At 44.7% G+C, this 16,568-nt stretch overlaps 1 protein-coding gene across 7 annotated transcripts in view; it reads left to right on the top strand.

Moving 5' to 3' along the window:
- The window catches only part of TOX2 (TOX high mobility group box family member 2), a 314,937-nt gene that overhangs the window by 260,771 nt on the left and 37,598 nt on the right, over positions 1 to 16,568 (top strand). For 6 of the 7 annotated variants that reach the window (XM_030212722.1, XM_030212719.1, XM_030212716.1 and 3 more), the window contains one exon: positions 14,829 to 15,068. The exons of the other annotated variant lie outside the window; for it this stretch is intronic. In XM_030212722.1, coding sequence (XP_030068582.1) covers positions 14,829 to 15,068 — 240 coding nt within the window. The remainder of the gene's footprint in view (positions 1 to 14,828; positions 15,069 to 16,568) is intronic. 7 annotated transcript variants of the gene reach the window in all.

Genomic DNA, 16,568 nt, shown 5'->3' with positions numbered 1-16,568 from the left:
TGCTTTGTGGAGGTGTTTCTCATGGATCATCTCTTGTGTATCAGGCATATGCTGAGCGTTTGAGGACGCAGTGGCAAGCACTGGTGAATATAACAAATACCTTTTAAATTGAAAGGACTCAAGCACAAAATCAAGAAAATTACTTCAAAACACTTTTTAAGTGGTTGCTATACCGTGGTGTTCACTAATTTTATAATTAATGGAGGGAAAAACCTCTGTTTGCCGCCCCCCCCCCCCCCCCCCCCCCGGTCACTGTTCCAATGTCTTATTGGACTCTTCATTAGCTCAAAAACCTCCGTTTTATCATTTTTAAATACTTTTTAAACTTTTGTCAATTTCTCACTTCTAATATCATTATTCCTTTACATCATACCCTGTTTCCCCGAAAGTAAGACATCCCCCGAAAATAAGACCTAGTAGAGGTTTTCCTGAATTGGTAGATATAAGGCCTCCCCCGAAAGTAAGACCTAGCAAATTTTTGTTTGAAAGCAGGGCCGCCGAGAGCCGGACAAGGCCGCCCCCGGGCCGCCCCCCCCCCCCCCACCCGAGATCGCCGGGCCCCCCCCCCCTCCACCCACCCTCCGTCGCTCCTGGAACTAACCTTAAATGCCTCCTTTCACCTTCGCAGCAAGCAGCAGCAGGGCAGACCTCTCCTTCCTTCCGTGCCCCGCCCTTGCGGACGTTACATAAGGCGAGGGCGGGACACGGAAGGAAGGAGTAGCCTGCCCTGCTGCTGCTTGCTGCGAAGGTGAAAGGAGGCATTTAAGGTTAGTTCCGGGAGCGACGGAGGGTGGGCGGGCCAACCCCGATGTTTCCCCGAAAAATAAGACAGCCCCTGAAAATAAGACCTACCTAGCGCATTTTGGGGGGCAAAAATTAATATAAGACAGTGTCTTATTTTCAGGGAAACACGGTATAAGCACTTATCTTTGTTATCCATCTGACGGGGTCCCGTTTCGCCGTGTCGGCTTTTTTAAGGAGAACCTCGTGCTTATGCTCTTTGTTTTAGTTCACCAATATACAGATTATCCCAAACACTTAATATCAAATCATTTTTATATATATGAATAATATTCTCAAAGTGTACTCATTTATAAGTCCATCAATCTGAGTAGACGGGGGATCTTCAGAATTTTTAACAGCGCAAACCATCCAAAAAAAAAATCATTTTTCAATATAGTGATGGTGCTGTTCACCTGGCCAAGTCGGCAGAGGTTTGAATCTGGAGAAATATTGCTGCTTAAAGCCACTAAAAGCTAAGTTACAATATATTGTTTACTTTAGTGATTAAATATATCTAAGAAGAATACCACTTAGGAATATATTGAAGACACTGAAAAAAAGAAAAAAATAGATGCGGGTTGATCTACGACGAGGTGAACAGCACCATCACTATATTGAAAAATGATTTTTGGGGGGGATGGTTTGCGCTGTTAAAAATTCTGAAGATCCCCGTCTAAGATTGATGGACTTATAAATGAGTACACTGTGAGAATATTATTCATATATATAAAAATGATTTGATATTAAGTGTTTGGGATAATCTGTATATTGGTTAATGATTTAATCCCCACACAAGTAATATATGGTCCCTTGAAAATTACTTTGTTTTAGTTCAACATATCAGCAGAGAGACTATATCAGCAGACAGAAGACGTGCTGAACTAAAACAAACAAAGGAATAATGATATTAGAAGTGAAAAATTGACAAAATTTAAAAAAGTTTTTAAAAAATTAAAGAATAAAACGGAGGTTTTTGAGCCAATGAAGAGTCCAGTAAGACATTGAAACAGAGGCTTTTTCCCTCCATTAATTATAAAATTAGTGAGCACCACGTTGTAGCAACCACTTAAAAAGTGTTTTGGAATAACAAATACCACATCTGTACCCAGGCCCAAAAAGAACACTGTCAGCACCTGCAGGTCTCGCCTTGTAGCTGGCTGTCTCAAAAGTCTAATCTAACCTTTACACGCAAGGTAAATATTGACTTGATTTCACAGTGGAGCGGAGTCTCTTTCATTTTCTGTTTCCCAGCCAGGGTTGCAAATGTTCACACGCTAAGTGGGGGAGGGAGAGAGAAAGGAGAGAACGAAAGGGGAGCATAGGTAAGAGGCAGAGCCTTATCTATATCAGTTCCTCCCCACTGCCCCCCTCTCATTACTAATGGCAGTAGCCGTGCGGCTGTTACTGTAAAGGATAAAACTCAATAATTAAAATCGTTATGGCTATGAGCCTGCAGGGATAATGTACTATATTATTATACTCGTTTGTTTCAATTAAATGCTTCCTGATTTTACAATAGCAGCTGGGCACCTGTGTAAGAAAAGCCATTACTCTGAACAAGACATCTCAAATTCTAGCAGACATTTGTCAGAACAAGTGTTTTCAGGAGCTCGTGAAAGTATATCCGAAACAGTGACAAATGAGTGCTGGACCAGGCAGATATATTTTCTTATTTGCTCCCTATTTTCAAATTATTAATTATGATACCAGGCTATTAAGTGAATCTTTAAGAACTAGCTTGATTTGTAATCCTGGCTGTGTTCTATAATATTGCAAAAGTGTAACATTAACCTCTAAGGGCCCAATATTCAGAAGATGCTGAGCTCCTGCCTTATTTTCAGCCGAACTTAGCAGCATAACGTTTTGGCTGAAAATTCATCTTAATTTAGGCGCTTGTAAATTTAGGCCTGCTGCTCGCTTTGCCTAGTGCTGAAAATCAGTGCTCAGCTCCTAACTTCCTTTCTCTGTCCTAAATCCGCTCCTGTTACCACCCACATTTGATGCTCCTAAATTTAAGAGTTTAGTGTGCAGCAAATGAGAGGAAGCCCATTCGGTTCCCACACGAGAATTGCTAGTGCGGCGTTGTAAAAGAAGCCCACGATTAGTTGCATCACCCCTTTGAATAACCTGCATTGTCCCTGTATCACTAGCAGTGACCTTGACCGGCCACTGCTTGGCTTATGAGTAGACATGAACTATGGAGGTAATTTTCAAGAGGTCACTTAAAGTTGGGCACCAGGATGATTTATTTTTAATTTCGTTATTGGGATTAACTACCTTTTGGAAGAGATTCACCCAAGCTGATGTACAGCAATTTTGTTAACAGCAGAACTTTCTGCTATTACAGAATACTAAGCACCTAACTCTAGACGCAAACATCTAAGCCAACTCGATGGCCAATGTCAATGCTCACACCTTACTACAGGCAGTTACACATGTAACCAATAATAATTCTAGAACCTGTGACGCAAGGGCTGGGCATGCCCCAACCTGCCCATGCCCCCCCATTAATTTGCATAGCATGCCCCTGACCTGCCCATGCCCCTCCAAGTAATCTGCATAGTACGCCCCTGACCCATCCATGCCCCTCCCAGTAATTTGCATAGCATGCCCCTGACCCATCCATGCCCCTCCCAGTAATTTGCATAGCGTGCCCCTGACCCATCCTTGCCCCGCCCAGTAATTTGCATAGCATGCCCCTGACCCGCCCATTCCCCTCCCAGTAATTTGCATAGCATGCCCCTGACCCGCCCATTCCCCTCCCAGTAATTTGCATAGCGTGCCCCTGACATGTCCATGGCCCTCCCGGTAATTTGCATAGCATGTCCCTGGCCCGCCCATTCCCCTCCCAGTAATTTGCATAGCATGCCCCTGACCTACCCATTCCCCTCCCAGTAATTTGCATAGCGTGCCCCTCCCAGTAATTAGCATAGCGTCCCCCTGACCTACCCATTCCCATCCCAGTAATTTGCATGCTCATTGATTACTGCATTCAAGCGGTATTTTTTTGCGAAAAGCTTGCATTAGAGGCTGTGAGGTCAGTGGCTCTAACACGTGGCTTTCTACATCAGCCCTCTAAGAGCTCAATTTTCTAAATCTTTGTCTAGGGTAAATTTGTAACTTAGTTGAACAAATCTGTGGGATTACAAGTATTAACCTGTAAAACTGGAAATTTTTGCAGGCAAGCAGTTGCCCATTCACACTCTAATTTGATAAAATGAGATAGACCTGGAGGAATACCCAGGTAGTAGATGCGGGTAAGCACTTGTCAGAATATAGCGCTAAGTGTTTCTCACGCTCCTTGAAGGGCCATGGTGGTCTAGTGGCCTCTTTGGGGGGGGAGGGGGCAGGAAAGAAGAACATTCCTATCTGCTGCCATTATTCTACCCGGTGCCACCGTATTTTTAAAATGGCTGTCGAGACCCATGAGACTACCTTGGGAAGTCTCGGCCTCCATTTTGAAAACACAGCAGTGCCAGGCAGAATATTGGTAGTGGACAAGAAAAAGTGGGGATCTCTCCTGCCCCCGAAGAAGACACTAGACCACCAGGGCTCTTCAAGGTAGGACCGGGAAGGGCCCACTGAGGGTCAGGGGACTGTGATATGTGGGAGGGGCAGCAACTGCGGCAGTGAGGGGGCCAGATCACTGTCAGTCCACCCCTGCCCTGCTCTTTGCAGTCCCCTCTTCCTCTCGTAATTATCCATAATGGTGTTCCCTCCCCCCCTACTTCACACCTTCTCTTCATACAAACACACTTGTACATTCCTCTGTCTTTGAACCTCTCCCAACCCTCACTACACCCTCCTCTCTTTTTCCAACTGGCATGAAGAGAGCAGTCTTCTGTAACCACATTTTCTGGACCATCTCCTCTGTGTGTGGTGCTAACACATCCCATAGGAATACAGGGCCTGCATGTTCAAGCCAGGTTACTAAGGCCTAGAACCAAGGTTGCCAGGTGGGCGGTTTTACTGTCCAATTGGGCAGGTTTTCGCCAGCGGCTGTGGGAAAATTTCGCCGGCCGCGGGATGCGGTTTTTTGGCCGGTTTTCCCGTCGCCGCTGTGCGAGTTCAGCGGTTTTTTCCGGGGCTTCTATTGGTCCAATTCGGTCCAATAGAAGCTTTTCCGGGGCTTCTATTGGTCCAATTTGGTCCAATAGAAGCTTTTCCGGGGCTTCTATTGGTCCAAATTGGACCAATAGAAGCCTTTCAGGGGTGGGGCTGATGTCAGGGATGACGTAGGGGGTGGGGCTAGTGACATGGGAGGTGGGATTAATGATGTGGAGGCGGGGTTAGTGACACGGGGCGGGGTTAGGTGATGCGGGGGCGGGGATTGGCTACGGGCGGTTTTTGGGCGGGTTTACGGCTGTTTCGGACTGGGAAAATTTTTCCCAGCTGGCAACCCTGCCTAGAACTAGCCTCAAAACCCTGAACTTTGCAATGGTACTGGATGCAACAAACCTATAGCTGGCCCTCAATCTAGCTTCTTAGTTGCCCTGAAGAGCAGGAATCCTGGTAGGTTAGCTAAACTCTCTTAAACTTGTCCCTCGGGTTAGTTAAACTTCTGCTGGAATCCACAGGGCCTGAGCACGTTTTCCCTCACTCTAGGTTTCATTTTATGTCAAATGCTGCTGCTGTTTTGGCATTAGCAGAATTCTCTGGTAATGAGATATTACACCCCAGTAAGCTTCATGCCGAATGAATAATCGTCATAGATAAGCTCCTGGGTCTTTAAAACCATGTTAACATTAATCAGACCTAATACCAAAGCAAAAGACAGAAAAACATTTGAGAGAATGCGATTTCCCTCATGTCACCTGCTGCTGTGGTTAAGCCTGACTGTTAACAAGTCCCTGGCTTAATTTGTCTCAAAACTAGAGGGAAAAGACGAGAACAGCTGACAGTGATGTACAGATGGGTGGGGGTCCTAGTGAAGCAAAGAGAGGACACATTGCAGATCTTTGCACTGGAGAAGAAAGGATGGGTTTTGATACAAAATTTGGCAGAATTTTAAACTTTTTCCTTAACTATGATTTCTTTTCTCTGGGTGGGCCTGCTTTTCTCCAAAGATATTGTATGCAAACATCTTCTTTAAATAAAACAAATTTATGATGGGAGCAAGAGAAAAAAATGACTGAAAGGCTTTACCTAGTGAACTTGGAGATAGTTGTCTCAGACACACAAAAAAGCCCCTCCTCTCGTAGTAACCCCTCCGCCCTTTCCACCGCCAACTCCAGGCTCCGCCCTTTCTGCCTCGCCTTACCCTATGCTTGGAATAAACTCCCTGAGCCCATACGCCAAGCCCCCTCCCTGCCCATCTTCAAATCCTTACTCAAAGCCCACTTCTTCAATGTTGCCTTCGGCACCTAGCCATTTACCTCTATTCAGGAATTCTCTATTGCCCCAACTTGACATTTCGCCATTTAGGTTGTAAGCTCCTTTGAGCAGGGACTGTCCTTCTTTGTTTAATTGTACAGCGCTGCGTAACCCTAGTAGCGCTTTAGAAATGTCAAGTAGTAGTAGTCTCAATAATAGCTGGAGAAGGGTTCGGAAAACTAATCCCTTCAACCATTTACATGGTGCTTGGATTGTGTGGCGAGACATAAATTTCATACAATATAAACAAGACAGGATGAGCTCTTTCGGGCCATTTCAACAGGGCTGCTAGTGATGCAGAAGGTGAAAAGCACCCAAAGGGGTTATTCTCAAAACATCCCTAAAGTTAGATGTTGGGATGAGGCGTGTTAAGCATAGATTCTGTGCCAGCAGTTACACACACAACTGTCATTATAGAAATAGTATCGCAAGACTGCATTTAAACATCTAACTTTAATCACGAGTACTTACGCCAGGCAAATGTCTGCGGTAAATCTCACGCCTAACTGTAGGTAGTTATCTATAACCCTGACCCACCCGTGCCCTTCCCAGGTCTACAGCCCTTGCAGTTCCACAACTTCTAGAATAGCGACTAAGGGCAGCTATGCACGTAATGGCCAATGAGTGCCAGTTAACACCAATTCTAGTCAAATAGTTGGTTGTTAAGGCCTGTTTGCATCTAAATAGAAAATTAGGATACACGCCCAACTGACTTGACTCTAGAAATTGTGCAACTTTGTACACTGCTTGGAACTTTCTAGAATGAGTCTCCGGACTAAGAGAACAGAACTGAGCAGTGAAAAAACAGTCAAGTACACCACAGACCCTGACGTAGGAACCGAAACCTTGGCCAAAGTTGGCCATGGACTGGTACATGAGACTGAACGGCTGCAAAGATAAGTTTGAATTGCATACCATATGTCTGAGAGAGTATAGCCTAGTATAATTCAAGGTTTAAGAACACTTGGGAGGTGTTTATGCCCATGATGAGTGAGGGGGCTTCCTAAGGTTGACCTGGCTTTTTAGCAGTTAACAAAGGAGTAACCCCAATACCTATTGAGGCTTTTCCTCCATTTTCCGAACACCACCGCATTTAAGTTTAATGATTAGATCACATTACGTTGATGTGTTAGGATAACAGAGTGATCCGGTCCAAGCTCTGTGCGCATATGAGAGTAATAACCACTGAAGATGTCATAGGAGAGGTATTAGGGGTTCAAATCTCAAAAGGGAGATGTTATGTTCTTGATATTCCGCCTTTCAAAACCAATCAAAACAGTTTACAATTAAAAAGAAACAAAGGAACTACAGAACAGGATAGAAGAGCAGTCAAGCACTGAGAAGAGAAAGCCTAGAGCAGAACAAATAAGATGTCTTAAAGGTACAAGGGAAAGCGAGCACAGAGTTGCAGCTAAGACTGACACCCGATTGGTCACTATCTGTCAATCAAATGAGAGCCAGATGAGGGGTGATCAGGGCTTGAATCACAAGCTGAATAGACCATGAATCTAAAAATGGCGGAATTTAGGAATCAATTCCGTTTAATGAAGATTATTTTAATGACCTGTTCTATCTGTGACTCCAAGTTAAAAGCCGATATAGCAGGTACACAGCCAAAGCAGAAAAAGGAACTGGATTGAGAACCACTACCTTAAAGGAATGGGTCCTATAAACAAGAAGGTCAAGTCAGTGGTTGATCTAGTCCAGTATGTTGCTTCCAACAGTGGCCATTCCAGGTCATTTGGGATGTTACTCATGTGAGGATTAGGGCAGAAGTGGTACCACTCAACACTTCCACTATCTATACATTTAGAAGAAAATGACTTACAATATAGGAAGCTTGGCTGTTTCCATAATCCAAAAACGACTACTACTTAACATTTCTAGAGCACTACTAGGGTTACGCAGCGCTGTACAAGTTAACAAAGAAGGACGGTCCCTGCTCAAAGGAGCTTACAATCTAAAGAACGAAATGTCAAGTTGGGGCAGTCTAGATTTCCTGAGTAGAGGTGTAGTGGTTAGGTGCCGAAGGCGACACTGAAGAGGCGGGCTTTGAGCAATGATTTGAAGATGGGCAGGGAGGGGGCCTGGCATATGGGCTCAGGGAGTCCGTTCCACGCATGGGGTGAGGCGAGGCAGAAAGGGCGGAGCCTGGAGTTGGAGTTGTACTATTATTTAAATTATTACTATTATTTCCAATGCTCAGAAAGCCTTGATAGCAATTTGCGGCATACCAAATGCAACGACGCCCATAAAATTCCTATGACCTTTGTCGCATTTGGCGAGAGTCACTACCACAGCTTTGTAAAAGGAGCCCTAAATGTGTAAACAATTAGAAATTTCGAAACTGTAAAAGATCCCCATTTTTCCAGGCACCGTCTAGGTATACTGTATATTGGGTACATAGAGACAGAGACTACGCCTTATTTTGTCTGCTGCTCAGCAGTGTTCCCTTTGCCGCAGATCTTGATATTATCTGCAAAAAGTCATTTTGTACTAATCCTTCTCCAATATCACTCATAAAAATACTGCATTCAGGGGTCAGTGTTTCAGTGAAGTAAGCCAAGAACGCTGTTGGGCTTGCAAAATAAATCCCTCTTGCTGTAGATGAAACCATCATGGAGCAGGGTTAGTACATAAGTACATAAGTAATGCCACACTGGGAAAAGACCAAGGGTCCATCGAGCCCAGCATCCTGTCCACGACAGCGGCCAATCCAGGCCAAGGGCACCTGGCGAGCTTCCCAAACGTACAAACATTCTATACAATCAAGCCATTGTGACATCACTAATGAGGTTGGCTCTTATTGGTGGAATGAGCCACTATGACATCACAATAGGTTAAATCACTGCTCTATGTAATAAAAGTGAGCCAAGTAGAGGACATAAGTACATAAGTAATGCCATACTGGGAAAAGACCAAGGGTCCATCGAGCCCAGCATCCTGTCCACGACAGCGGCCAATCCAGGCCAAGGGCACCTGACAAGCTTCCCAAACGTACAAACATTCTATACAATCAAGCCATTGTGACATCACTAATGAGGTTGGCTCTTATTGGTGGAATGAGCCACTATGACATCACAATAGGTTAAATCACTGCTCTATGTAATAAAAGTGAGCCAAGTAGAGGACATAAGTACATAAGTAATGCCACACTGGGAAAAGACCAAGGGTCCATCGAGCCCAGCATCCTGTCCACGACAGCGGCCAATCCAGGCCAAGGGCACCTGACAAGCTTCCCAAACGTACAAACATTCTATACAATCAAGCCATTGTGACATCACTAATGAGGTTGGCTCTTATTGGTGGAATGAGCCACTATGACATCACAATAGGTTAAATCACTGCTCTATGTAATAAAAGTGAGCCAAGTAGAGGACATAAGTACATAAGTAATGCCACACTGGGAAAAGACCAAGGGTCCATCGAGCCCAGCATCCTGTCCACGACAGCGGCCAATCCAGGCCAAGGGCACCTGGCAAGCTTCCCAAACGTACAAACATTCTATACATGTTATTCCTGGAATTTTGGATTTTTCCAAGTCCGGTTAGCACCTCTTGAAACACTGCAGCATTTCTGAGCCTTCATTAATCAAGTTACTGTTTAAAATATGGAAGTACTTCCTTCAGTTTGGGTAAAAGTGAACTTTGACTTAGCTTTGACTAACTGTTTAACTTCTGGCTTAACTGTAAATGTTGAAAACACAATGTTCTTGGTTAGAATTATTTCTAAGGCTGATAAATAGTAGAATTCAAGTGCTTCGAGCTAGTTTTGTCTAATCAATTTTGTACAGTATCAACTTACAACCAATAGTAGCAAAAAAAACATTGTCTTCCAGGTCATGTTTGCTGATCTGGAGGCTTTTGTCATTGACCTGAAACCTTTTTGAATGTACTTCCTCTTCCTAAAAATATGAACCGAGGGGGGGGGGGGGGGTGGAACTGTGTGCATTGTTTAATCATTAGGCCCTTTTTACAAATTTTGGATTATTTCAATTTATTTCACACAGTGATGTTACTAAACTTTTTTTTTTTTTTTATTACATTTGTACCCCGCGCTTTCCTACTCATGGCAGGCTCAATGCAGCGGGCAATGGAGGGTTAAGTGACTTGCCCAGAGTCACAAGGAGCTGCCCCTGCCTGAAGTGGGAATCGAACTCAGTTCCTCAGTTCCCCAGGACCAAAGTCCACCACCCTAATCACTAGGCCACTCCTCCACTGTTGCTACTATTTGAGATTCTACATGGAATGTTGCTATTCCACTAGCAACATTCCGTGTAGAAGTCGGCCCTTGCAGATCACCAATGTGGCCGCGCAGGCTTCTGCTTCTGTGAGTCTGACGTCCTGCACGTACGTGCAGGACGTCAGACTCACAGAAACAGAAGCCTGCGCAGCCTTCTACATGGAATGTTGCTAGTGGAATAGCAACATTCCAAGTAGAATCTCTCCAATAGTAGCAACATTTCATGTAGAATCTCCAATAGTAGCAACATTCCATGTAGAATCTCCAATAGTATCTATTTTATTTTTGTTACATTTGTGCCCTGCGCTTTCCCACTCATGGCAGGCTCAATGCGGCTTACTTGGGGCAATGGGGAGGGTTAAGTGACTTGCCCAGAGTCACAAGGAGCTGCCTGTGCCGGGAATCGAACTCAGTTCCTCAGTTCCCCAGGACCAAAGTCCACCACCCTAACCACTAGGCCACTCCTCCACTTTTTAACATTTGCAAATTGACTTCACGTATATCAATTAGTTAAATCGATGTTGCATGCAGTAAGTATGTTAAGGCATGACAATGAATGCCCATCCCTATGTTGCAGCTCAAAAGGAAGGTGCAGGCAGCCCACTGGCTCTGACCTGGTACCTTGTGCTATCTCCTGATTGGTTACGCTGCTTCTAGGTGGTAGATGTTTGCAAGTTCAGATAACATCTCAACCTAAATATTCATTATGCTTATTCCCTAATTGTGTTATTGCCCAGGGAGAGTGGATGGACAGAAGATAGTAAACATATGAGCCATAGTTGCTAAGTAAACCTGTATTATCCTAACAGAAATGGAGAAGCAAGCCCAGAGAGTTTGAAAAACAAAGAGGCTCTTTCTGTCTGGATGTACTTGGCTGCCATCTAGTGGCTAGAGCTACCATCACATGCTAGTGGAATGTATAATGGCGATGCTACAGCCATTGTGGCTCATCCAGTGGAAAGGAGCAGATGATGTATTTTACCACAGGTTACAGATGAAGAAGCAATTATTTCAACAGCATAAATCTCCCCAAGTCTTGCTGAGCACCTTCACGTTGTAACCCTATTGTATAACATCTATATGAAATCTCAGTAAGGTGACCGTACTGTAGAAACATGGTAGGTGGGAAAGAGAGATGCATAATGGCCGCACATCACCCAGGATAACAAGGTGGTTTATGCAGTAGTCTCAAGTCTCTTTTTATTTCTCGATATTCCACGTATTACGTTCACATCTAGGCCGTTTGCAATGCATCCAAATTCATATCTCAAACTGTATCATAACGGAAACTGCATCAATCATCAGAAAAGAAGATTACGGGAAGAGGACATTTTATCTGGTCTGTGCTCTAGTCACTCTCCGTTCATTTCAGTGCTCATAATGTCGTTTAAATAAGTTTAAGCAGTGGTAAATTTAAAAAAACTAAGTCTTGAGAGGAGCTTTACATCTTTGATAGGATGCTTCCATATCTTGGTACAAAGCAAGAATTATTACGAGTGTCATTGTATCAAATTGGACACAGTGAGAGGACCTGCAACAGATGTTGTGCAGATCTTAAGGCTCCCATTGGGGCATATGGAATTGTCAACCTTAATAGATGAAGAGGGAGTCCTGGTTGGTGTAGTTGAAGGCTCCGATTGGGGCATATGGAATCGTCAACCTTAATAGATGAGGAGGGAGTCCTGGTTGGTGTAGTTGAAGGCTCCGATTGGGGTGTATGGAATCGTCAACCTTAATAGATGAGGAGGGAGTCCTGGTTGGTGTAGTTAAAGGCTCCGATTGGGGCGTATGGAATCGTCAACCTTAATAGATGAGGAGGGAGTCCTGGTTGGTGTAGTTGAAGGCTCCGATTGGGGCATATGGAATCGTCAACCTTAATAGATGAGGAGGGAGTCCTGGTTGGTGTAGTTGAAGGCTCCGATTGGGACATATGGAATCGTCAACCTTAATAGATGAGGAGGGAGTCCTGGTTGGTGTAGTTGAAGGCTCCGATTGGGGCGTATGGAATCGTCAACCTTAATAGATGAAGAGGGAGTCCTGGTTGGTGTAGTTGAAGGCTCCGATTGGGGCGTATGGAATCGTCAACCTTAATAGATGAAGAGGGAGTCCTGGTTGGTGTAGTTGAAGGCTCCGATTGGGGCTTATGGAATCGTCAACCTTAATAGATGAAGAGGGAGTCCTGGTTGGTGTAGTTGATGTACTAAGGTAAGAGTTTTGAAAAGGGATTCTTGCAGAGACAAGCAACCTGTTCTTTTGTTTCAGTAAGGGTGTGACATGATCACTTTTTTTTTTTTTTAGTTCCTATGAGGAACCTGACTGCGCTGTGTTGTATTAATTGTTTTCACGTCGGGTCCACTACACGAAAACCATGGAAAGTGCATTGCAGTAATCTAAATGACTTAAGTAACAAGAGAATGTAATGGAGCATAGCAGCCGTCTTAAGAGCAGAGCTGCCAAAGATAGTTCAGGAGCTTGAGAAACTGAAAACAGGCCAAAAATGGATTTGGGGTCAGTTTTGGTGCTGAAAACTGAAATTTGGTTGGCCTGTATTTCTGTATTAATTTTGCTCTGCCATTAGGCAAAAAAAATAGACGACATGGTAGTGTACATAGGGTTACCATATGTCCGGATTTACCCGGACATGTCCTCTTTTTGAGGACATATCCGGGCAACCGAACGGGTTTTGCCAATCTGCCCATTTGTCCGGATTTCTGGACAAACGGGCAGGCTGGTGGGCGGGCCGTCTAGGACGGCTTGCCCGCCAGCCTGCCTGTTTGTCCAGAAATCCGGACAAATGGGCAGATTGCTAGCCTCCCCTCCCCTTACTTACTACTGCCCTGGTGGTCTAGTGACCTCTTCCGCCTTCGGGGCAGGAAAGAGCCCCCTGTTTCCTGCCCGGAGCGCTGCCCTGCATGCATCCTTCCTGTTCCTGATCTCGGCACCGATTCAAACTGGCCGCCGAGAGTTGAAGTGACCTCGCAAGACTTCAACTCTCGGTGGCCATTTGGAATCAGCACTGAGATCAGCAACAGGAAGGATGAATGCAGGGCAGCGCTCCGTCACTAGACCACCAGGGCAGTAGTAAGGGGAGGGGGGTGACAGGGGGTGTGACAGGGGGGGAGGGGAAAATGTGACAGGGGGCGGAGCAAGGGTATGAAAGGGGATGGGGCAAGGTTCCAAAGGGGTGAGGCGGGGTGTGAAAGGGGGCGTGGTGGGGTTGTGGTGGGGCGGGGCATATGTCCTCCATTTTGGGGGACAAAATATGGTAACCCTAAGTGTACAAACCTTAAAACACTGGATGAACAACATAAAAAAGAAGGGAAAGTGAGATATGATCAACTTAATTTTCATACAGTAATAAGCTGGAAGGGGGAAAGCCCACTGAAAATGCTGACTTGGCATAAGTAGTTGCACCTCAAGTTTGCATATAATGGTTGGTGGGCTTAACAGATTTGATGCCCAACTCTGCAATTATAGAATACTAGTAAAAGAGGCCCATTTCCAACAGAAAGGACATGGGCGCTAGCAAGGTTTCAGGGCCCCCTCCCCTCCTCCCCCTCCCCCCAGGACCCCCCACCCTCTCTTGTCTGAGGACTCCCACCCCTCCTTTCCGATTTCCGCCACCCAGCACCTCTCTCCCTCTGTCTCTGTGGCCTACACAGGTGATGGTTTATCTAATAGGAAACATTGGTTTTCCCATCTTTACAGACTCCCGTAACCTATTGCCAAATGGATTCAAAGGTTGCAAAACAATGTTTTATCCAGTATTACTGTTCATTACAAGTATTTGTGCAAGTGCTGTTTTGCATTTCTGTAGAAGAAGTAAAACCTCACTGGTAATTATTGCAGGTCTCACAGGGTTCCCTTATCCTCTTCTTCTTGACTGGGAGAGAACCATTTAAAATAGCAGAATCTCAGAACTCGCACTTTACATGCCGAGAACCTGTCATGTAGTTGAGATCCCTGTTAAATTAAACAGAACAAGAGGTTTGTAGTAACTTTTTGGCATAATGTGTCATTCTGGACTGTTGCGTCGTCGTAATAGTAAAATCTGTTGCATAGCTGTTGAGGTCACTGTTGATGCTTGGTTTTCATCACACTTAGGCCAACAATGTTTTCTTCCTTTTTGACAGAGTGAAGTTAGGTGGGGTAGCCTGGATGTGTATTTCAGTCTGAGGAAGGTTTTTGGAAGAGAGTGTGCAGTGTCAGGGATACAGCGGAGGGAAAAGAACAGTATAATGATTGAAATAGTCATTGATACTCCCTTTACACAACAGCAAAGTGAGGATTTATCAAAGTCAGAAGTTAGTGTTGGGGTGATTTCTCTTTAATAAATGATAAATATTATTTTCTCAATTATCAGATGAGACGTAAGTTCATTTTGGTAAGAAATACAGTTTTAATTAAAAAGAAATATTCTCCTAACCCAGATCCAGGAGCTGGTCCACCCAGATGGCACTTCCTATGATTCCAACCATCAAGTTCCCCTGATCCATCGACCAGGGATGTTGCCCAGTCACATGAGTGCCCTCAGCCACTCACAGCTGATTGCTCAGATGGGTATAAGAAGTGGTATTACCCATGGTTCCCCATCGCCCCCGGGAAGTAAATCTGCTACACCTTCTCCCTCCAGCTCCACTCAGGAAGAGGAGACAGATTCACATTTTAAGGTATGTGCGGACATGTCATAATAGCACAGTATGGTACAGTTTAGCATAGTAGGGTCTGGATACTGACGGAGGAAGACCACAAAGGTGATTGGCTGCCGTGGCAACTTAGGGATGCCCAAACTAGTGCTGGAATGTCCAGCAATATAACACTGACCTGATTTCACACTTTTCTCAGACAATCAATACAGATATTTATTTATTGAGATTTTGCTCACACCTTTTCAGTAGTAGCTGTAGGTGAGTTACATTCAGGTACTCTGGGTATTTCCCTGTCCCTGGAGGGCTTATTATCTAAATTGGTAGCTGAGGCGATGGAGGGTTAAGTGACTTGCCCAAGATCACAAGGAGCAGCAGTGGGATTTGAACCAGAAACCTCTGGATTGCAAGACTGGTGCTTTGACCACTAGGCCACTCCTCCAGTTTGTCTAGATGTAACAGCATTTTTTTTTTTTGGGGGGGGGGGGGTGATTCTCTAAACTAGATGCTAACATTAACATGCCAGTTACACAGCAAGGAGGTGATTGTATAAGTGGGGGCTACCTTTTAAGCACCTACAGCAGCCTTAGACCTGCGATAAGCTGCCTATAATGTACAGTATTTGTTACGTGGCACATGTGAGGGGGCAGGACCACCCGTGCCCCCAGATGAATGCCCCTTTTGCACTTACACGCAGATTCTATAAATGGCGCTCAAATTCGGGTACCGAAATTTCAGTATAGCTCATAGATGTGCACAAATTGCTTAATGAGCCAATTAAACAATTACTTGATATTAATCATTGAAGTTAATTAGCAATAATAAAGGATTTCTGCCTCCAACCTGGCTGCCGGCAATTTCATCACTTTTCAGCAGGTACAAGTCTGGCGCTCAAGAGCTGGTCTGCAGAATTCAGCGCTAAGCAACTACTCTGTAAAGGTCGCCTGCCCTTTATGGTCGATCTCTTTCCAGGGCCCAGATTTCGGCACCATTTATTGAATCCAGCCCTTCGCCACTACCAAGCAGTCTTAGACAATTGTGCTTTACTCTTCTGCTGCATTTCCGTGTGTCATTGTACTTATTTACCTGCAAACGCACTGGTATTCTGTGCGTTCACGTGATATGTAGGTGCAGAGTTATACACATGACCACCTCTGTGCTCGCATGTGCATATAAGCCAGTACGCCACCTAAGCGTTTTTCTGTAACTACATGAATCTCTTAGTGCGATATTTTCCTCCGCGCCTTAGCTTCCAATCTTCTGGCGATTTGTTTGAAATTCTCTGTCTTATGTGCAAGATTCTCAGAAGTTGCCCATTCACATTTTACTTTCCGGCTTGTTCCCTGCAGTCAGAATACACCGGGAGGCTCCACTTAGTAAATCCTTCACCTTGTTGTCTAGTTCAAACTCATGTAAGAGCCTTTACAAAGGCAAACGTCTCCAACTGGAAGAAACTTCCAAAAGAAGCGAGGATCTTAGAGAGCTACTGAAAATGCATTTCTTTAATGAGGTTTTTCCCAGCAT

The sequence above is a fragment of the Microcaecilia unicolor genome, chromosome 8, assembly GCF_901765095.1.
Source record: "Microcaecilia unicolor chromosome 8, aMicUni1.1, whole genome shotgun sequence".
NCBI classification, from domain to species: domain Eukaryota; kingdom Metazoa; phylum Chordata; class Amphibia; order Gymnophiona; family Siphonopidae; genus Microcaecilia; species Microcaecilia unicolor.
The sequence above is the reverse complement of the archived record's forward strand: the minus strand, read 5'-3'. Positions and strand labels throughout refer to the sequence as shown.